Source organism: Hemitrygon akajei, chromosome 14 (genome assembly GCF_048418815.1).
Source record: "Hemitrygon akajei chromosome 14, sHemAka1.3, whole genome shotgun sequence".
Taxonomy (NCBI): domain Eukaryota; kingdom Metazoa; phylum Chordata; class Chondrichthyes; order Myliobatiformes; family Dasyatidae; genus Hemitrygon; species Hemitrygon akajei.
The window spans coordinates 20214233-20236980 of record NC_133137.1 but is presented as its reverse complement, the minus strand read 5'-3'; the positions used below and the strand labels follow the sequence as shown (position 1 = coordinate 20236980).

The 22748-nt window shown below is 40.9% G+C and overlaps 1 protein-coding gene and 2 long non-coding RNA genes across 6 annotated transcripts; 2 read left to right on the top strand and 1 right to left on the bottom strand.

Annotated features, from left to right (window-relative positions):
* The first annotated feature begins 1623 nt into the window (after positions 1 to 1623).
* Positions 1624 to 14966, top strand: LOC140738360 (C-signal-like). 3 transcript variants are annotated; one of them, XM_073065581.1, is made up of 7 exons: positions 1639 to 1931; positions 5342 to 5477; positions 7432 to 7483; positions 9602 to 9789; positions 12279 to 12434; positions 13987 to 14097; positions 14686 to 14966. In XM_073065581.1, the coding sequence occupies exons 2-7, from the start codon at positions 5409 to 5411 to the stop codon at positions 14797 to 14799; spliced, it is 690 nt and encodes a 229-aa protein (XP_072921682.1). In that variant the 5' UTR covers positions 1639 to 1931; positions 5342 to 5408; the 3' UTR covers positions 14800 to 14966. The 3 variants fall into 3 exon arrangements, with proteins under 3 accessions (XP_072921684.1, XP_072921682.1, XP_072921683.1); XM_073065583.1 differs by lacking the exon at positions 12279 to 12434 and having other exon boundaries at positions 1624 to 1931; XM_073065582.1 differs by lacking the exon at positions 5342 to 5477 and having other exon boundaries at positions 1646 to 1931.
* On the bottom strand, positions 14853 to 16491 carry LOC140738362 (uncharacterized). The gene is made up of 2 exons (XR_012101363.1): positions 15922 to 16491; positions 14853 to 15039 (listed from the first exon to the last, which is right to left on the bottom strand). It is a non-coding gene; the product is annotated as an uncharacterized lncRNA (long non-coding RNA).
* A 93-nt stretch (positions 16492 to 16584) lies between these two features.
* LOC140738361 (uncharacterized) lies at positions 16585 to 21934 on the top strand. Of its 2 annotated transcripts, XR_012101361.1 has the most exons (4): positions 16585 to 16705; positions 16932 to 17101; positions 19019 to 19154; positions 21654 to 21934. It is a non-coding gene; the product is annotated as an uncharacterized lncRNA (long non-coding RNA). The 2 variants fall into 2 exon arrangements; XR_012101362.1 differs by lacking the exons at positions 16585 to 16705; positions 16932 to 17101 and adding an exon at positions 18698 to 18915.
* The last annotated feature ends 814 nt before the right edge of the window (positions 21935 to 22748 follow it).

Sequence of the window (22748 nt, the reverse complement as noted above, 5' to 3'; positions counted from 1 at the left end):
CTTCCTGTCAGCTTAAGCCAGTCTGGCTATTCTCCCCTGACCTCTCTGTTCCAGCTGCTACCATCCGGGAAACAGTACCGCAGCATTAAAGTCAGGAACAACAGGTTCTGGGACAGCTTCTTCCACCAGCCCAACAGACTGATTAATTCATGCTGATACAATTGTATTTCTATGCTGTATTGTTATACATACATTTATTACAAATTACTATAAATTGCACATACAGATGGAAATGTAAAGATTTTTACTCATGTATATGAAGGATATTAGAAATAAAGTCAAATATTCAATTCATTGACAAGGCATTTTTGCCCATGGAAATGCCTCACATTGGATGTTTTTTGTAATTTATCTTTTTATTGAAGTTCATCATCAAACAAACATTTCCACAAGATGTATTTCAGACGTTGTACATATCTATCATATAATCATATATATCACAAATCTCCACAAAGTATTTATCTGAGGTATACACATAGAAAAGAGTGGAAAGAAAAAACAAGCAAAAGGAAAGAACTATGTACAAGTAGGGAATGATTTTTTTTTACAACATATTCATTGATTTGTGAGAATAAAATCAGGTCTATGAGGCATTATGTAGTTAAACCATTTTTCCCAGTATGAATCAAATTGTTCCAAATTAGATAAAATTCTCTTACGTTTGATTGGATTTAATAGCCCATTGACCTTAGAAGAAATGAATTTTACCTTGTCCTTATCCATCTGTATTTATCTGTCAATGCACCATTGAAATTAGAATAAAACTTGATCGATCTACTCCCTGAACAATTAAGAACCAAGAAGTGCAAATAACATCAAAAATGGCAATGAACGTGTGATTCCAAGGCTGAGGTCTCTAGTAGATGACCCTGCGTTGAGTTACAGGAAATGTCTAGCTGTGGGGGATAACCCCTCCTACTTGTGAGTTGAGGGCCCCCAATGCAGTATTCATAAAAGTCAGTGAACAAATCCATTACACAGAAAAGATTTCCCTGTGTACTCCTCCTATATATATACATACACACACATATACATATATTTATATATATATGTATATATATATACACACACACACATACATACACACACACACACATTACATACACATATATATTGTCATTTTGGTGGGGAAAAAGGAGTAAGTGAGAGAATAAAGAATAACAACTAAGTAATATAAAATCCACATTATAATAAATATTTCTCGAGATAGGTATATCACCGTGTACTTTTGCTTCCATTTAGCTTCTCAACATTTTTAAAGTTAGCCAAACCTTATGGCTCTTCTGAAGGGGGTGAGGACTGTCTTTGGGAAACTCCCGGTCTCTTCCTGATATATTTCTCTCGGCCTCCTCCCGTCTCCTGCCTTCTCGTTTCTCACACTATTTCCCAAGCGGAGCGGGACAGTTCCTCAGTCAGGCTTTCCCTCGTTTTGGTGACACTAACGGGCAACCCTCTTGTCTTCATGTCTGTAGTCGCCTCTTCCACCGTCTGGTACAACCACATCCCATTGTCATAAAACATTCGGTATAGCAGGGTACGGAGTTTGAAATCTAATCTTGTTTTGCTTTAGTACTCGCTTTACTTCAGAGTATTCTTTACGCTTCTGCAGAACCATGGGGGGGGGGTAATCTTAGTCGAGATATATTAATTTATCGTCATAAAACACTCTCTTCTTACCCCTGGCCCTTTGTAGAATCTGCGCCTTGGTGCTGTACTGCAGGAATTTTATTATTATTGAGCGTGGCTTTCTATCCTGGGTAGGTTTCGGAACGAACGTGCGGTGGTCTCTCTCAACTTCCAGCTCCATAACCGATGGAAGATCCAGCGCGTCCCGCAGTAACTTTTCGACAAATTCCGTCATGGATGAGCCCTCCGCTCCTTCGGGAACGTTGTAGATTCTGATATTTCCCCCGCCGTGATCTTCCCTCCAGGTCAAGCAGTTTACCTTCTTGGTGATGTATTATTTTTATTGTCTTGCTCAGTATCCACTCCACGTTTTGAACGCGATCTTCCACCTTCTCAATGCGAGTCTCTGCCACCGCTATTTTTTGATTAACGCTGGCGAGCTCTGCCTTAATATCACGGAGCTGCTGCTTTATATCTTTCTGGACCTCCATTATTTCTTTCAGGATTTCGAAGCTGTTCGCCACTTTGCATGAACGAGGCCCAGCAGCCGCCTCGCTAGCATGCAGTCGGGTCGTAGAGACGCTCGCTGCACTCCTCTCGGACGCAGGCTCCGCAGTGTCGCTTTTTTTATTTCCATTTCTTCTCCCCATTCTTGCCCCCCTTTTCAGTTCAAGTATTTTTCGAAAAATATTATATTTGATGGGTTATTGGGGCTTAATACGTGCTTTTCCGGAGGAGCTTGTGACTTAAGCTGCCATTCTCGATGATGACATCACCGGACTCTCGCCTCTGCTTCCACATTGGATGTTTTTTGTTTTTCTCAGTATTCTCTGTATAGTTGAGAGACTGTGTGTGCAAATCTCAGGAGGTCTGCAGCTTCTGAGATACTCAAACCACCCCATCTGGCACCAATAATCACTCCACAGTCAAACTCACTTAGAGCACATTTCTTCCGCATTCTGATGTTTGGTCTGGGAAAAGAAACAAGTGAACCTCTTGACCATGTCTGCATGCTTTTAAACACTGAGTTGCTGCCTTGCGATTGGCTGATCAAATATATACATTAATGAGCAGGTGTACTGGTGTACCTAATAAAGTGGCAGCTGAGCGTAATCTTCAGCGGCATTGGCAATGTAGTGAAATCAGATTTTTTTGGTATCGATAATTTGTTTATTATTGTCACGTGTGCCCAGATAGAGCAAAAGCTTGTCTTGTGCTTGAATGAAATGATCATCGGGAATTGGGGGAGATTGCAAGTTGCAAGCAGAGGTCACGATTGGAGAGTAATAGCCAGTAAGGATCAATAATAAACTAACATTCAGAGGGCAGTTACAAACTCAGTGAGAAGAACGTGGGTAAAGCAGATGCAATATATAGACAATAGGTGCAGGAGTAGGCCATTCGGCCCTTTGAGCCAGCACCACCATTCAATGTGATCATGGTTGATCATCCACAATCCCCGTTCCTGCCCTCTCCACGTATCATTTGACTCCACTATCTTTAGGAACTCTATCTAACTCTTTCTTGAAAGCATCCAGAGAATTGGCCTCCACTGCCTTCTGAGACAGAGCATTCCATAGATCCACAACTCTCTGGGTGAAAAAGTTTTTCCTCAACTCTGTTCTAAATGGCCTACCCCTTATTCTTAAACTGTGGCCTCTGGTTCTGGACTCCCCCAACATCAGGAATATGTTTCCTGCCTCTAGCGTGTCCAATCCCTTAATAATCTTATATGTTTCAATCAATAACCTTATATGTTTCAGTCATTATATATAGGGAAACTTGTCTGGGGGAGTCAGCAAGAGATGAGAACAAATTTGATAGTTGGTCTCTTTAGTAGCATGTATCAATAAACTGTTAACGTGAAAGGATTTCTCCAGCAGGTAGCCCATCATCCAGTTGGGAAACTGTCCAGAGGCTTCTCTATGCAAGATATCAATCTGTGGGGGAATTCTGCAGGGTTTATAATCCAAATATGCAAGGACTCTCGCGCCTGAACGTTATTTAGTGTATAAACTAGCTAGCCTCCTTCCCCCTCCCGCCACCTTTTTATTCTGGCCTCTTTTCAGACCTGAAGAAGTGTCTTGGCCTGAAACGTCGACTGTTCATTTATTTCTATAGATGCTGCCTGACCCGCTGGGTTCCTCCAGCATTTTGTGTGAGTTACTTGGATTTCCAGCGTCTGCAGTTTTTCTCGTGTTTTGTCTTCCACCAGATTGGTAGTTACGCCAGGTTCCTGTGTTTGCAGCCTCTTGTGTTTCACTTGATCACACACTCTTGTTGCAATTCCAATGCAGTACCGACGAAGGGTCTCGGCCCGAAACGTCGACAGCGCTTCTCCCTATAGATGCTGCCTGGCCTGCTGTGTTCCACCAGCATTTTGTGTGTGTTGTTGTTCCAATGCAATACTGTTGCTTTCTGGGTGAAGTGTTTCATCTGCTCTATTAAAAGGATCTAAAGATTCAAAGGCACTACTTTGAAGAGTAGGTAACTTATTCCTTATGCCCCTCAAGTAACGCCATTGAAACTGATTATTACAGTGCTGTTTGTGGGAATTTACAGTTTGATTAGCTGTTATGATTCCAGCATTACAATAGTTAATAAATATTTAACTGCAGAATGTTCTGGAAAAACCAAGGTTAAAAAGTGTTGTAAAAAACAAAGATCTTTCGAAAAAATTTCGTAAATTGATAATACAGTGGTCACATTATATTTTGAAGTTATCTGTTAAGTCAGTTGTCATAATGTAAATAAAGTACTTTCCACAGATTTATTTGGGAACCAGTGGATCCTTTAAGCTGGAAAGAACTGAGTTTGCCACATCACAAGGAGTAAATGTAATAAAGATAGAATTTCATCTAAATACTATTAATTTTTTGGAATATGTACTTCCAGTCTGAAAAATATTGGACCTAAATTCTTTGATGTGCCAAACTCTTTCTCACCATTCCCGCCATTACATTTCCTGTGGGATATGGGTGACTTTGATTTTGCATGTCAGTCTTTATTCTGCATGCAAAACAATTTATCATGAAAGCATTTGCCCAAAGGTTGGCATTCTGATTCGGAATCTTGTGCCAAATGATACCTTTTTAAAAAAAATAATTTAAATTAGTTTTTCAAAACATTTTACAAAATTAAAAAACCCCAAATCCCAATGAGGAACATTAATACAGTGCAAGATTAAGCATACAATAACAATATGCTACAAAGGAAGAGAATTTAACAAAAAAGCACCTAAATTAAAGACAAGTGAGCTTAGTGTCCTCCCCAAGCCCCACAACACAAGAAAAAAACAACAACAACTCCAGACCAACCACCACACAGTATAAAGAGTATAAGTCCGGACAGTCAAACTCCCAGACTGTGAATACACTTAGCAACAGAGGATAATAATGCCTACTACCAGAAAAAAAAAAAGGGAGCTGAAAGCAAGGGACTGAAAAGAAGAAGAAAAAAAAAACCCTAGTCAGGAGGAAGGTTATGAAAGTACTCGATAAAAGGTCCCCAGACCTTATGGAACTTTAGATCCGAATTAAGAACTGAATAATGAATTTTTTCGAGGTCCAAGCAGGCCATAATGTGCCAAATGATCCCTTGACCAAATTAAGGGTGTGAGTAACTGAGTTTATTAAACAGCATTTAAAGATAAACAAATTCAGAATCAGAATTGGGTTTAATACCATTGGCATATGTCGTGACACTTGTTTTGCAGAAGGACGTTTAGCAACGGAGGATCTGGAACTGTTTGAGATGGTCACTGCCAAAATGTCTGTCTGCTGATGCACCCAGTGACATTTGAACAGATAGATAGAAGTTCTCTCTTTAGTACATTTGGTTCGTTTGAACAGGTGATTTTATCAGAGATCCTACTTGACTAGTATTGACTATTTCTTCTTCCATGATTTTCTACCCACTTGCTCCTTCCATCCCCCAACTCTACATTTAACTTTTTCAGATCATTGGAGTCCAATTCCTTCACTTTATCATTTCAGAGGACCTGAGTGTAAGTGTCATTACAAAGAAGGCACATGCAAAACGCCGGAGGAACTCAGCAGGCCAGGCAGCATCTACGGGGGGGAGAAAAGTACAGTCGATGTTTCGGGCCGGGACGTTTCGGCAAGACTGGAGGAAGAAAAGCTGAAGAGCAGAGTTAAAAGGTGGTGGGGGTAGGGGAGAGGGGAACACAAGGGTTTCGGGCCCAAAACGTCGACTGCACTTTTTTCCGTAGATGCTGCCTGGCCTGCGGAGTTCCTGCGGCATTTTTTGTGTGTTGCTCGGATTTCCAGCATCTGCGGGTTTTCTCCTGTTTGTGACGAAGAAGGTCACGGCAGCAGCTCTTCGGCGTGTCGTCTACAACTTTGACAATCTTGTGCCAAATGATCCCTTTTTTTAAAAAAAAAGGTACTGTATATATACTAGAAAAAAATTCTAAGAGTTTTGGTGTTTGTACATTTATAAACGATACTGTATTAACATATCAGAGCTCTGAGAGAGAGGGGTGTAGACTTTATGTAGGCGTACAAGTGGCCATCACCTAACCCAGCCTTTACATGAGTTAATGTTCAAGTCGAGGGCCCGCCCAGAGTTTATATCATTCGATACCCAGACATTGTGATGGGAGAGCCGGGGCTGGAGTGACGGCAGCAGGGATGCAGCGAGCAGTGCTAGTGACGGGAGCGAATCGCGGGCTGGGCCTGGAGTTGATCCGCCAGCTGAGCCGGGCTGAGCGGCCACCACGTTACCTGTTCGCCGCCTGCAGAGACCCCGAGGGAGCCCGGGGGACGGTGAGTGGCTTCAGCTCTGAAAGGCAGCTTATTGCTTGAGGCAATGGTCAAGAGGGCTTTTACCAAACGGTTAATAGCCTCATGATGGGGTGGGATCTTTCTGCAGAGGCGACCCACTCGGTACGAGGCTGAGTCAAATAATTTCTCCCTTAGCCGCGCCTGTGCTTTGTTTCTATTTAAACAAAGTCCAGCTCCCGTTGCAACTCTCAACCCCCAGCCCTGGTAAGAATGGATCACTGGAGCGACAAAGAGCAGGAGGTCAATATTTACAGGGACATCGACAGGTTATACGGATATGTTGTGGTCCGATTGAAAAAGCCGATTAGGCACGGGGCGAGGGGCTGAATGGCCTACGCCTGTTTCTGTGCATCAGGTAAAATGACCATTATCTGGCCATTGAGTCCGTTTGTTTTCATTTTTTTAAAATCTCGCTCTTCTTTGGATTCTGTGGTTATCGTTTGCTGCACTTTTGGAGCATGAGGTAGGGTAAATCATTAATTTAAAATATTCTTCCACCTTTGAAAAGATTCTCTTTGGTTTTCTGTTGATGTATGTAAAAATAAAGATATATGTCAACATTGTGCAGCTTTTTTCCTCTGCCACTTGTTGAATTCTCATCAGTAATTTTTCTGTTTTATATTACCCGTGCCCAGAAGGATCCCAGTGTCATAAAGTCACTAGAACATTGTGCATTGTGAATGGGCTGAAGTCAGATGTTTTGTATTCCTGCTTTTGAAACCACAAATAATGTATTTAGTACAATTTTCTTCTATTTGTCCAACATGCACAATTTGGCTGTTCTTTCATAGTACTTATTCTGCTAAAATCATCAAAACATTTGAAAATGTACTCTAGTGATTTATTGTTAATGCCTCTCTGGACTCTTGCCATATTTTTCATGCAACAAAAAAATGTCCAAAGAACCGGCTGTAGAGATTTTCACTGATCAGATGCTGTTGGATAATATTGCCGTTTATTTTTCCGAATGGTATTTAATTAATGTCTCTGTGCTCTGTAGGATCTTAAGAACTTGGCAAAAGGTTTCTCAAACATAAAAATAGTTAATATGGGTAAGTGATTATCAATACCATAGTGACTTTTGTTAAGACTGTGAATTTTCCTGCATGCTCTGAGTTGATTTCTGTATCAAAAGTGAAGCTGAGTGTGGTTATCCCCTTTGGTTCAGGAGCCTGACGGTTGAGGGGTAGTAACTGTCCGTCTCTGAACATGGTAGGTCAGCCATGAGGCTCCTGTACCACCTTCCTGATGGCAACAGAAGGAAGAGAGCACGACCTGGGTATTGGGGGTCCCTGATAATAGACGCTGATGAAACACTGTCGCAGGATAGTCATCTAGGTATGCTCAATGAGGGGGGGATTTACTCGTGATGGACTGGGCCGTATCCACTACTTTTTGTAGGCGTTTCTGTTGAAGGGCATTGGTGTTTTCAGTGTGATGCAGCCACTCAATATACTCTCCACTACATATCTATAGAAGTTCGTCAGAGGTTTAGATGTCAAGCTGAATCTTCACAAACTCATAGGGAAGTAGAGGCACTGCTGTGCTTTCTTCATAATTCTACTTGCGTGCTGAGCCCAGGACAGGTCCTCCAAAATATAACACTGAGGAAGTTAAAGCTGCTGACCCCTTCGACCTCTGATGAGGACTGGCTCATGAACCTCCGTTTCCTCCTGCTGAAGTCAATAATTCACTCCCAGGTCTTGCTGACATTGAGTAAGAGGTTTTTGCTGTGGCACCAGTCAGTCAGATTTTCAATTTCTCTCCTATATGCTGATTCATCAGCACCTTTGACTCAGCCGACAACTGTGGTTTCGCCAGCAAACTTGAATATGGCTTTGGAGCTGTGCTTAGCTACATGCTTCTAACGGTAGAGCAGAGCAGAGGACTAAACACACGGCCTTGCAGTGCACCTGTGGGATTGTGGGAGGAAATCAAAGCGTCTGGAGGAAACTCATGAGGTTACGGGGACAACACAAAACTTTACAGGCAACAGTGGGAATTGAATCTGGGTCGGGTCGGTGGTACTGTAAATCATTGAGCTAATCATGATGGTACTGTGCCACCATCTTGTACGTGTACAACCTCTTAAATCCGATTCTATGCTGTTTGATGGATCTGCTTCGCACATCTTCAGACTTGCCCCCTCTTACTGCAGAGTTACCCCTTTTAGTACAGTATTCGGTATTTCTGCCCTGGGGTAAAGAGACTCTGACCATCTATACTATTTATTCCTCTCTTAATTTCATATACTTCTGTCGGGTCTTCCACCCATCAGTCCTGAGCATTCCAGAGAAGACATTCCGAGTTTGTCCCGTCTCTCCGTATAGCTGTTTGACGACATATTCCGGTGATGGTAAACCTGGTCCTAACATTTCATCCAACTTGCCATTCCCAAAGCCACAAAAGATTTACTCGTGTAGTAAGTATAGTTAAGAGTTGTTTTCTTTTGTAAATTTATGGCACTTTTTATAATAATGTGCTGCAAATACTTTTTTTGTTTAAACTCGAATGTTACCAATGTTTAAACAAATCTCAGGCTGCTTTTGTTGTATCAGGGTAGTTTTGCACCTACAGCTATCTTGATTCCTGCAGGTGTGGCTTTTTGAAAGATTCAAGCTACTGCAGTTACCCATGGTGATGTTTGCTGATCAGCCAATTTGATAAATGTACATTTATCTGCAAAAATTATCTTTTAGCTGCTCAACTTAACTTACCAGAACTAAATTTTGAACTGATTTATTACTCCCTTTTATTTATCAGTGTTTTAACTAACATCATAAAATAGTGAAGTATATTGTCAATCATGTTTTGGTATTTGTACATTTATAAATGATACTCTATTAGCATATCAGAGCTCTGAGAATGAGGGGTGTAGACTTTATGTAGGCGTACAAGTGGCTAAGGTACCTGTGGCTGTAACCATCCAGCAATCCAGAAAATTGATTGAGAAAAAAAAAGGTATTTTAAGAGTTAAAGAATGTGCTTAACATTTGTACTCCAACTTTAGATACACTGCACTGCGTTTTACAATCTATTTGTTAAATATCATCAGGGTTAGATATAATGTATATCTCTGTGCTGTGATATGACACGAGCAGCTTTTAAGTTAGAAAAAGGCAGTACAAATGAATAACCCAGATTTAATTTCTTTATGTGTATTTTTAAAGATCTGGATGACTATGACAGCATTCAAACGAGTGCTGAAGAGATACAAAAGGTATTGAAAAACGATGGCCTGAATCTGTTAATAAACAATGCTGGGATCAATATTGACGGAGGTCTGAATGACATTACCCCAGAAATGATGACAAAGACTCACACGATCAATGTCATTGGCCCAATGATGGTTACCAAGGTAACTTGCAATTTAGGTTTGGTTTTGAGGTATTCATTGTACCATTGGTTCTGTTCAATTTCCTTGGCTGGGCAGAGGGTACAGAGAAGAGGGTGGGGACTAAATCCTCCTCGTACTATCTTTCAGAATGGATGCAAGAGATGCTGTGTACAAATGCTGTACTTTGTACCCTAGTTTTTGAGATTGCTTTTCTTCCAAGAAATCTTGCTTAAATGCTGCATTGATAGGTCTACAACAGGGGTTCCCAACTTTTTTTTAATGCAGTGGAGTTTTATCATTAATTGATGCACCATCAATAACTCTCTGAGACGTGAGGCGAGATATCGGCTTTTATTGACTGGAAGAAAGAACAAGCAGTAGTTGACCACCATACTACATCCTGGAGAATGAGGGCCAGGCTCAGGCCTCAATCGCCTTTATACCGGGGTCTGTGGGAGGAGCCATGGTCAGTGGGAGGGGCCACAGGAGCAGTCAGCAGGGAGCGTGTCCAGACAGGTATATATAGTTCACCACATTAACTAAGGGGTCCATGGACTCCAGGTTGTGACCGCTGGCCTACACTTAATCGATGACTTGTTTGGCCAGTTTGTTAACTGTCTCTCATCAAGTTGTCAACTTGTGAACATGACTAAGTAGATCATTATGAAGGAGCAGAAAATGTCATTCATTGGGCAACTGAGAGAAGGAAAATAATAATATTGACTTTAAAATAGGACTTGAAACTATTAAAATCTTTTCAGGTCACCTGAAGCAGTTAATGGATAACTTTGGAAAAGTAGTCACTAGCCAGTTCATGGACAGCAAGATGTAACAAATGATCACGTGATTTATTTCTGGCAGTGTAGAAAGAGAGAAAGTAATGGTTAAATTATTGGTTCTTATATCCACCTAAGAGAACAGACAGTTGAACAGCTCTGTGTTTAAATCCCATCTACAAGTCAGTAAAATTCCAAAGATGTACAGGTTAGGGTTACTAAATTGTGGGCATGCTATGTATGCTGCCCTCAGCACCTTCCTGAAGCAAGCAACACAGTTCACTGTGTGTTTTGATATACATGTGACAAACAAAGTTAATCTTTAGTATCACTGCTAGCGCAACAGTGTTCAGAACTGCTGTGGTATGCCTGCTGACGGCTTTTCTGCTCAGTTCTCGGAAGCTGGACTTGAATCTGCAACCTCCTGACTTGAGTTGAGATTATTACCAAGTAGGCAGCAGCTGATGCAAAGATATCAGCAGATTTTGAAAATTCTGTTTGACAAGTTATAGTCGCTAATGAGAAGAGTTTAAGACTGGCGCATTTGGACAACAATTTTTTTTCATAAGTGCTGCTTCCTCAGAGTTTATTTTATGATAGACTGCTTGAAGCTAAAATATAATTTCAGATCACTTTTATCACCTGGGAATTTGGAGAAAGAAATTAACTCTGAATGAATTAATGTGTTTCATTGCATAACGGTTACTGATGCCTTGCAATAGTTCAACTAAGCTAAAAACGTTTTGCTGATGATTATCGCTTGTACTCAGTGTGAGAGGCTTCTCAACCTTGTCCAAAAATCAGCCGGCATTGATAGATTCCAGTTGCCCTGATGCCGTTTCTCCATGACAGCAGTGTCCTGGTGAAAACCTCCACCACGCTTGTCACTGATAGCGCTAAGATTTGCAGGGAAAAATCTAAATGGGAATGTAGAAATTTAATCTTCCGTGACATGTTGCACTTCATGGTTTTGTATGCTTGAAGCATGTTGTCAACCAGCTACAGGTAGTTTGGTGTTCTGCATTTGCCAAGAAAAATTTCAACAACATCCTTGAATACCTTCCATGCAATTTTCTCCGGTCCCACTAGAAGTTCTTCAAGTGTCTGTCATTGATGATCTGTTTGATTTGTGGACCATCAAAAACGCCTTTCTTAATCTTGGCATCAGATATTCTGAGAAATTCGTCTCAAACATTGAAATCTTTTGAGGAAATTTATAGCCTTTCTAAAGCTTGTCCTGCCTAAACATGCCCAGGGGTGCCTGGACAAGATGGAAATCTTTTCAGCTTACATTGTGGACAATGTTTTAATTGACTTGAATTATGAGTTCAAATAAAAAATAGAGGTGATTTCAAAATAATGGTTCACGATAAGGAAATTCCATGGAGGTTGCATGATCATCAGCCCAAAATCCATAAGATACACCCAAAAGTATTCAGCAAGCAAAATTTTTGTTGCCCAGTGTCATCTGTTATCTTAGTTGTCATTATCATTTGACATTCCTCTCCATATATTTGTACTTCAAAGATTATTTTAAAAATCTTTAGAAAGGCAATGAAGTGCTCAATAAGCTATAATAGATGTTCAGGTTGTTTATTTTGCTTGTTTTAATCAATTTTGTTAATTTCAATGACATTGTCTCATTTTCCCAAAAAGAAGAACGTGCCAAGTGTTATTCCTGTTTATAATGCTCGTTTGTGCTGCTTTTCTCAGTACCTCTTCCTTATGTTACAGGCTTTTCTGCCGGCTTTAATGAAAGCAGCTCAGCTGAGTGATGAACCTGGCTTCAGCAGTAAGAAAGCAGCGGTTATCAACATGTCCTCTATCATGGGCTCCATGGAGACTTTCAGCATGGAGTTTTGGAAAGCATGTGCCTACAGGATCAGCAAGGTCCTTGTCCTTAACTGCATGCACAAAGGGGAACAATGATGAAACAAATCCAACTGCATTCGATAACTCGTGTTTGTTGATGTTTGTTTATCCTCCAGGTTCTTTACAGAACTTTTACTTTGCCATTTGGAGGCGGTGGACGTGTGGGCTGGTTGTACTTACCAAAATGAAGCCATAGTTAGCATTAGTTACTTCCTGCCATGACATCAGTGAACCCTATCGCAGATAAAATATTGGGGCGGCAGTGGTATCGTGGTGGCTAGCACAATGCTTTACGGTACCAGTGACCCAGGCTCAGTTCCCGTCGCTGTTTGCAAGACATTTTGTACATTCTCCCTGTGACCATGTGGCTTCCTTGCATATTCCAAAGACCTACCTGTTGGTAGGTTCATTGGCCATCGTAAAGTGGTTAGGCTAGTGCATAGTAGATGCAGAGTAAATCTTTTAACTTCCTCAATTTCATTCTTTAGCTCACCCCTCAGAAGAACACCGCTGTTTTTTTTTTTAAATCAGCATGATCTATTTCTAATTTTCTGCCCCTGGCATCCCACAGCATCTTGTGTGAAATTACCATTTGTAGAGATTTTCATCATGTCAGCTGGGTGCCAATCCTTGGAAGAGGTTTCACCCCTTGGTCTAAGCTGCAATGAAAAGTTAGTACTTTTGTCTAGAACCATTCTGCTAAAGTGCCTTAATGACACAACTGGCTATAGACAAATTGCAACAAGACTGGCACAATGCAGAATGGTCTAGTCATTAATAAAATGTGACTCAATGCATTCAGACTAAAGCTGAACAATGCGTGATTAATTGGAACTGTGTGTGGATAGAAAAGACTGCAAAAACACAAATAATGCTGAGATTTCTGAATAAGAACATAAAGTGCATGAAAGATGATGAATGTCTACAAGTGGCCGGAGCTCAAATGCTATGAGAAGATTGGCCATTCCGTTATGACCTTTTTTCATTCCTTTCCACACCTTGTGGCACATAGGCTGGAAACCTATAGCACTTTTGTCTGCTTTCTTGAGGCCGAGTTGCCAGCTCGACACCCAACCCAGCACGGATGGAAAGCGTGCAGGGAGCCAGCCGGATTCGAACCCAGGACCACTCGCCTCCAAGTCGGGTGTGGATGCCACAACACCACCAACTGGCTATTCCATTATGGAAAGCGCAATAAAGCTTCAGGATGTGTACACCACAAATCACCGGGATTATCACAGTAGATAAATTAGAGTGACGTTCACATTTTTCAAGAATGCATAAAACTATATAAACCTTTGCCTGGAATGTCTTTTAAAACCCATTTTAAAAGTGAAAAGTCACAATACCTAATGGTTGTGACAAGGAGTTTGGGCTGAAACCATTGCGGTTTTTAATCGGAAGGGCAAATGAGAGTCTGAAGAAGAGTTAGTATTCTGGGAAAGAACAGTGAGGAGGTGGGATTGACACTTGTATGAGTTGGTCATCTGATGCCTTAAAGAAAACTTGCGAACTGCAATTTTTGCCAGATAATAATGCAGTCACTTAGCTATATTGGTCTTTTAAACAGGCTGGACTGAATATGGTCACCAAGTGCTTAACTAATGAGCTGACACCCCACGGAATCCTTTGTGCTTCAGTGCACCCCGGCTGGGTCAAAACAGACATGGGTACTGAAAAGGTAAGAAAAAAGACATAGTGAATAGTCTAGAATTGCATCAGCCATCAATATGACTAAGTTTTTTAAATAAGAGATTTCAATTCTATCTCAGTAGTTAATTTGTTATTAATCTTGATTAATATCCACCCATTTTATTGTTTGCTTATACTATTTACCTCAATTTCCTCTGTAATTATTTTAATATTTGCCAAGCTTGAGTTTTAATGAAAGTTGTTACATCAGAAAATGAACTTTTTGTTTTTGGATTATGCAGCATAACCCCCCCCCCCCCCCCATTTCACCATCAGTGAGTTATGTTGCCATATTCAAAGTAGTTCATTGCAGTTCATCACTTTAATTAGGCTTTTGCCTTTGGCAAACATCACATTTGTTGTCGTATTGTCTCCTGCTGTCCAGGCTGCCTCACTGAGGCCACTGATACGAGGGGTCTGCAAGTTCATTCCAATGCAGATTTTTCCCCAAGGTCCGGTAACTAGTTTGGATATTGATTCAGAGCTGCCCTTGCCGGACAAAATACCTTCATGTCTGGGGATCTTGGTCTTTGTACTTTATTTCTATCTAATCTTTTATTTTGTTTGCTTTCACCAGGCACCACTAACCAAAGAAGAAAGTATACAAGGATTACTCAGGGTGTTTTCGAATCTGTCAGACAAAGACAATGGATCGTTTATAGACTGGAGAGGTGAACGTGTACCTTGGTGAAGACTAACTTGCACGAATTAACATGAAATCAAAGTGGAATTTATTACCACTGATTTTTGAATTTATAAGTTTAATACTGCATATTGGAAGTAATGAACAGTATACTAGATGTACCTAACACTTTAATAAATATAAATTCTTAATAAAGTTATCACAATTTAACTGAATTACGTGTATTGAATTTCTTGCACTTCATTTGAATATACACCCAGTGGCCACATTATTAGGTAGCTCCTGTACCTAATAAAGTGGCCACTGAGTATACGATCATGGTCTTCTGCTGCTACAGCCCATCCACTTCAAGGTTTGATGTGTTGTGCCTTCAGAGATGCTCTTCTGCACGTCACTTGTATCACGTCATTATTAGCTACTGTTGCCTTCCTGTCAGCTTAAGCCAGTCTGGCTATTCTCCCCTGACCTCTCTGTTCCAGCTGCTACCATCTGGGAAACGGTACCGCAGCATTAAAGTCAGGAACAACAGGTTCTGGGACAGCTTCTTCCACCAGCCCAACAGACTGATTAATTCATGCTGATACAATTGTATTTCTATGCTGTATTGTTATACATACATTTATTACAAATTACTATAAATTGCACATACAGATGGAAATGTAAAGATTTTTACTCATGTATATGAAGGATATTAGAAATAAAGTCAAATATTCAATTCATTGACAAGGCGTTTTTGCCCATGGAAATGCCTCTCATTGGATGTTTTTTGTAATTTATTTTTTTATTGAAGTTCATCATCAAACAAACATTTCCACAAGATGTATTTCAGACGTTGTACATATCTATCATATAATCATATATATCACAAATCTCCACAAAGTATTTATCTGAGGTATACACATAGAAAAGAGTGGAGAGAAAAAACAAGCAAAAGGAAAGAACTATGTACAAGTAGGGAGTGATCTTTTTTTTTACAACAGATTCATTGATTTGTGAGAATAAAATCAGGCCTATGAGGCATTATGTAGTTAAACCATTTTTCCCAGTATGAATCAAATTGTTCCAAATTAGATAAAATTCTCTTACATTTGATTGGATTTAATAGCCCATTGACATTAGAAGAAATGAATTTTACCTTGTCCTTATCCATCTGTATTTATCTGTCAATGCATCATTGAAATTAGAATAAAACTTGATCAATCTACTCCCTGAACAATTAAGAAACAAGAAGTGCAAATAACATCAAAAATGGCAATGAACGTGTGATTCCAAGGCTGAGGTCTCTAGTAGATGACCCTGCGTTGAGTTACAGGAAATGTCTAGCTGTGGGGGATAACCCCTCCTACTTGTGAGTTGAGGGCCCCCAATGCAGTATTCATAAAAGTCAGTGAACAAATCCATTACACAGAAAAGATTTCCCTGTGTACTCCTCCTATATATATACATACACAAACATATACATATTTTTATATTATATATATATATATATTATATACACACATACACATACATACATACATACACATATATATTGTCATTTTGGTGGGGAAAAAGGAGTAAGTGAGAGAATAAAGAATAATAACTAAGTAATATAAAATCCACATTATAATAAATATTTCTCGAGATAGGTATATCACCATGTACTTTTGCTTCCATTTAGCTTCTCAACATTTTTAAAGTTAGCCAAATCTTATGGCTCTTCTGAAGGGGGTGAGGACTGTCTTTGGGAAACTCCCGGTCTCTTCCTGATATATTTCTCTCGGCCTCCTCCCGTCTCCTGCCTTCTCGTTTCTCGCACTATTTCCCAAGCGGAGCGGGATAATTCCTCATTCAGGCTTTCCCTCGTTTTGGTGACACTAACGGGCAACCCTCTTGTCTTCATGTCTGTAGTCGCCTCTTCCACCGTCTGGTACAACCACGTCCCATTGTCATAAAACACTCGAAGTATAGCAGGGTACGGAGTTTGAAATCTAATCTTGTTTTGCTTTAGTACTCGCTTTACTTCAGAGTATTCTTTACGCTTCTGCAGAACCATGGGGGGGGGTAATCTTAGTCGAGATATATTAATTTATCGTCATAAAACACTCTCTTCTTACCCCTAGCCCTTTGTAGAATCTGCGCCTTGGTGCTGTACTGCAGGAATTTTATTATTATTGAGCGTGGCTTTCTATCCTGGGTAGGTTTCGGAACGAACGTGCGGTGGGCTCTCTCAACTTCCAGCTCCATAACCGAGGGAAGATCCAGCGCGTCCCGCAGTAACTTTTCGACAAATTCCGTCATAGATGAGCCCTCCGCTCCTTCGGGAACGTTGTAGATTCTGATATTTCCCCCGCCGTGATCTTCCCTCCAGGTCAAGCAGTTTACCTTCTTGGTGATGTATTATTTTTATTGTCTTGCTCAGTATCCACTCCACGTTTTGAACGCGATCTTCCACCTTCTCAATGCGAGTCTCTGCCACCGCTATTTTTTGATTAACGCTGGCGAGCTCTGCCTTAATATCACGGAGCTGCTGCTTTATATCTTTCTGGACCTCCATTATTTCTTTCAGGATTTCGAAGCTGTTCGCCACTTTGCCTGAACGAGGCCCAGCAGCCGCCTCGCTAGCATGCAGTCGGGTCGTAGAGACGCTCGCTGCACTCCTCTCGGACGCAGGCTCCGCAGTGTCGCTTTTTTTTTCCATTTCTTCTCCCCATTCTTGCCCCCCTTTTCAGTTCAAGTATTTTTCGAAAAATATTATATTTGATGGGTTATTGGGGCTTAATACGTGCTTTTCCGGAGGAGCTTGTGACTTAAGCTGCCATTCTCGATGATGACATCACCGGACTCTCGCCTCTGCTTCCACATTGGATGTTTTTTGTTTTTCTCAGTATTCTCTGTATAGTTGAGAGACTGTGTGTGCAAATCCCAGGAGGTCTGCAGCTTCTGAGATACTCAAACCACCCCATCTGGCACCAATAATCACTCCACAGTCAAACTCACTTAGAGCACATTTCTTCCGCATTCTGATGTTTGGTCTGGGAAAAGAAACAAGTGAACCTCTTGACCATGTCTGCATGCTTTTAAACACTGAGTTGCTGCCTTGCGATTGGCTGATCAAATATATACATTAATGAGCAGGTGTACTGGTGTACCTAATAAAGTGGCAGCTGAGCGTAATCTTCAGCGGCATTGGCAATGTAGTGAAATCAGATTTTTTTGGTATCGATAATTTGTTTATTATTGTCACGTGTGCCCAGATAGAGCAAAAGCTTGTCTTGTATACAGTTCATACGAATGAAATGATCATCGGGAATTGGGGGAGATTGCAAGTTGCAAGCAGAGGTCACGATTGGAGAGTAATAGCCAGTAAGGATCAATAATAAACTAACATTCAGAGGGCAGTTACAAACTCAGTGAGAAGAACGTGGGTAAAGCAGATGCAATATATAGACAATAGGTGCAGGAGTAGGCCATTCGGCCCTTTGAGCCAGCACCACCATTCAATGTGATCATGGCTGATCATCCACAATCCCCGTTCCTGCCCTCTCCACGTATCATTTGACTCCACTATCTTTAGGAACTCTATCTAACTCTTTCTTGAAAGCATCCAGAGAATTGGCCTCCACTGCCTTCTGAGGCAGAGCATTCCACAGATCCACAACTCTCTGGGTGAAAAAGTTTTTCCTCAACTCTGTTCTAAATGGCCTACCCCTTATTCTTAAACTGTGGCCTCTGGTTCTGGACTCCCCCAACATCAGGAATATGTTTCCTGCCTCTAGCGTGTCCAATCCCTTAATAATCTTATACGTTTCAATCAATAACCTTATATGTTTCAGTCATTATATATAGGGAAACTTGTCTGGGGGAGTCAGCAAGAGATGAGAACAAATTTGATAGTTGGTCTCTTTAGTAGCATGTATCAATAAACTGTTAACGTGAAAGGATTTCTCCAGCAGGTAGCCCATCATCCAGTTGGGAAACTGTCCAGAGGCTGCTCTATGCAAGATATCAATCTGTGGGGGAATTCTGCAGGGTTTATAATCCAAATATGCAAGGACTCTCGCGCCTGAACATTATTTAGTGTATAAACTAGCTAGCCTCCTTCCCCCTCCCGCCACCTTTTTATTCTGGCCTCTTTTCAGTCCTGAAGAAGTTTTTTGGCCCGAAACGTCGACCAAATTAAGGGTGTGAGTAACTGAGTTTATTAAACAGCATTTAAAGATAAACAAATTCAGAATCAGAATTGGGTTTAATACCATTGGCATATGTCGTGACACTTGTTTTGCAGAAGGACGTTTAGCAACGGAGGATCTGGAACTGTTTGAGATGGTCACTGCCAAAATGCCTGTCTGCTGATGCACCCAGTGACATTTGAACAGATAGATAGAAGTTCTCTCTTTAGTACATTTGGTTCGTTTGAACAGGTGATTTTATCAGAATTCCTACTTGACTAGTATTGACTATTTCTTCTTCCATGATTTTCTACCCACTTGCTCCTTCCATCCCCCAACTCTACATTTAACTTTTCCAGATCATTGGAGTCCAATTCCTTCACTTTATTATTTCAGAGGCCCTGAGTGTAAGTGTCATTACAAAGAAGGCACATGCAAAACACCGGAGGAACTCAGCAGGCCAGGCAGCATCTACGGGGGGAGAAAAGTACAGTCGATGTTTCGGGCCGGGACGTTTCGGCAAGACTGGAGGAAGAAAAGCTGAAGAGCAGAGTTAAAAGGTGGTGGGGGTAGGGGAGAGGGGAACACAAGGGTTTCGGGCCCGAAACGTCGACTGCACTTTTTTCCGTAGATGCTGCCTGGCCTGCGGAGTTCCTGCGGCATTTTTTGTGTGTTGCTCGGATTTCCAGCATCTGCAGTTTTTCTCCTGTTTTGACGAAGAAGGTCACGGCAGCAGCTCTTCGGCCTGTCGTCTACAACTTTGACAATCCTTTATAGATGCACAGTGGAGAGAACGCTGACTGGTCGCATTCCAGACTGGTATGGGAACACCAATGCCTGTGAGTGGAGAAGGCTACAAAAAGTAGTTGTTCCAGCCAAGCCCAGTCCAATATGGGAAAAGGGATTTACTCGTGATGGACTGGGCCGTATCCACTACTTTTGTAGGAGTTTCGGTACAAGGGCATTGGTGGTTTCAGTGTGATGCAGCCAGTCAATATACTCTCCACTACACGTCTGTAGAAGTTGATCAGAGGTTTAGATGTCATGCTGAATCTTTGCAAACTGCTAAGGAGCTGTAGCACCAGTCAGTCAGATTTTCAATTTCTCTCCTGTATGCTGATTCATCAGCACCTTTGACTAAGCCGACAACTGTGGTTTCACCAGCAAACTTGAATATGGCTTTGGAGCTGTGCTTAGCTACATGCTTCTAACCGTAGAGCAGAGGAGAGGACTAAAAACATGGCCTTGCAGTGCACCTGTCCTGATGGAGATCGTGGAGATGTTGTTGCCAATCCGAACCGACTGGCGTCTGCAAAATGAGGAAATCAAGATATTGAGGCCGAGGGCCAGGAGCAAATTGTTTAGTTTTGAGGGGATGATGGTATTGAATGCTGAGCTGTAGTCGATAAAGAGCGTCCGGATGTGTGCATCTTTGCTGGACCGATGTTCCAGGGCTGACTGAAGAGCCAATGAGATGGCATCTTCGGTGGAGTTATAGAGATACAGCGCAGAATAGGTCCTTCCAGCCCTTTTCTATGCCAGCCTAATCATCAGACAATTTACAGTGAGCAATTAACTTGCCAACCGGTACGTCCCTGGACTGTGGGAGGAAACTCATGAGGTTACGGGGACAACGCAAAACTCTTTACAGGCAACAGTGGGAATTGAATCTGGGTCGGGTTGGTGGTATTGTAAATCATTGAGCTAATCATGATGGTACTGTGCCACCATCTTGTACGTGTACAACCTCTTAAATCCGACTCTATGCTGTTTGATGGATCTGCTTCGCACATCTTCAGACTTGCCCCCTCTTACTGCAGAGTTACCCCTTTTAGTACAGTATTCGGTATTTCTGCCCTGGGGTAAAGAGACTCTGACCATCTATACTATTTATTCCTCTCTTAATTTCATATACTTCTGTCGGGTCTTCCACCCATCAGTCCTGAGCATTCCAGAGAAGACATTCCGAGTTTGTCCCGTCTCTCCGTATAGCTGTTATGTTTGACGACATATTCCGGTGATGGTAAACCTGGTCCTAACATTTCATCCAACTTGCCATTCCCAAAGCCACAAAAGATTTACTTGTGGAGTAAGTATAGTTAAGAGTTGTTTTCTTTTGTAAATTTATGGCACTTTTTATAATAATGTGCTGCAAATACTTTTTTTGTTTAAACTCGAATGTTGCCAATGTTTAAACAAATCTCAGGCTGCTTTTGTTGTATCAGGGTAGTTTTGCACCTACAGCTATCTTGATTCCTGCAGGTGTGGCTTTTTGAAAGATTCAAGCTACTGCTGTTACCCATGGTGATGTTTGCTGATCAGCCAATTTGATAAATGTACATTTATCTGTAAAAATTATCTTTTAGCTGCTCAAGTTAACTTACCAGAACTAGATTTTGAACTGATTTATTACTCCCTTTTATTTATCCGATACCCTTTTTCACCATCAGTGAGTTATGTTGCCATATTCAAAGTAGTTCATTGCAGTTCATCACTTTAATTAGGCTTTTGCCTTTGGCAAACATCACGTTTGTTGTCGTATTGTCTCCTGCTGTCCAGGCTGCCTCACTGAGGCCACTGATACGAGGGGTCTGCAAGTTCATTCCAATGCAGATTTTGCCCCAAGGTCCGGTAACTAGTTTGGATATTGATTCAGAGCTGCCCTTGCCGGACAAAATACCTTCATGTCTGGGGATCTTGGTCTTTGTACTTTATTTCTATCTAATCTTTTATTTCGTTTGCTTTCACCAGGCACCACTAACCAAAGAAGAAAGTATACAAGGATTACTCAGGGTGTTTTCGAATCTGTCAGACAAAGACAATGGATCGTTTATAGACTGGAGAGGTGAACGTGTACCTTGGTGAAGACTAACTTGCACGAATTAACATGAAATCAAAGTGGAATTTATTACCACTGATTTTTGAATTTGTAAGTTTAATATTGCATATTGGAAGTAATGAACAGTATACTAGATGTACTTAACACTTTAATAAATATAAATTCTTAATAAAGTTATCACAATTTAACTGAATTATGTGTATTGAATTTCTTGCACTTCATTTGAATATACACCCAGTGGCCACATTATTAGGTAGCTCCTGTACCTAATAAAGTGGCCACTGAGTATACCATCATGGTCTTCTGCTGCTACAGCCCATCCACTTCAAGGTTTGATGTGTTGTGCCTTCAGAGATGCTCTTCTGCACGTCACTTGTATCACGTCATTATTAGCTACTGTTGCCTTCCTGTCAGCTTAAGCCAGTCTGGCTATTCTCCCCTGACCTCTCTGTTCCAGCTGCTACCATCCGGGAAACGGTACCGCAGCATTAAAGTCAGGAACAACAGGTTCTGGGACAGCTTCTTCCACCAGCCCAACAGACTGATTAATTCATGCTGATACAATTGTATTTCTATGCTGTATTGTTATACATACATTTATTACAAATTACTATAAATTGCACATACAGATGGAAATGTAAAGATTTTTACTCATGTATATGAAGGATATTAGAAATAAAGTCAAATATTCAATTCATTGACAAGGCGTTTTTGCCCATGGAAATGCCTCTCATTGGATGTTTTTTGTAATTTATCTTTTTATTGAAGTTCATCATCAAACAAACATTTCCACAAGATGTATTTCAGAAGTTGTACATATCTATCATATAATCATATATATCACAAATCTCCACAAAGTATTTATCTGAGGTATACACATAGAAAAGAGTGGAAAGAAAAAACAAGCAAAAGGAAAGGACTATGTACAAGTAGGGAGTGATCTTTTTTTTTACAACAGATTCATTGATTTGTGAGAATAAAATCAGGCCTATGAGGCATTATGTAGT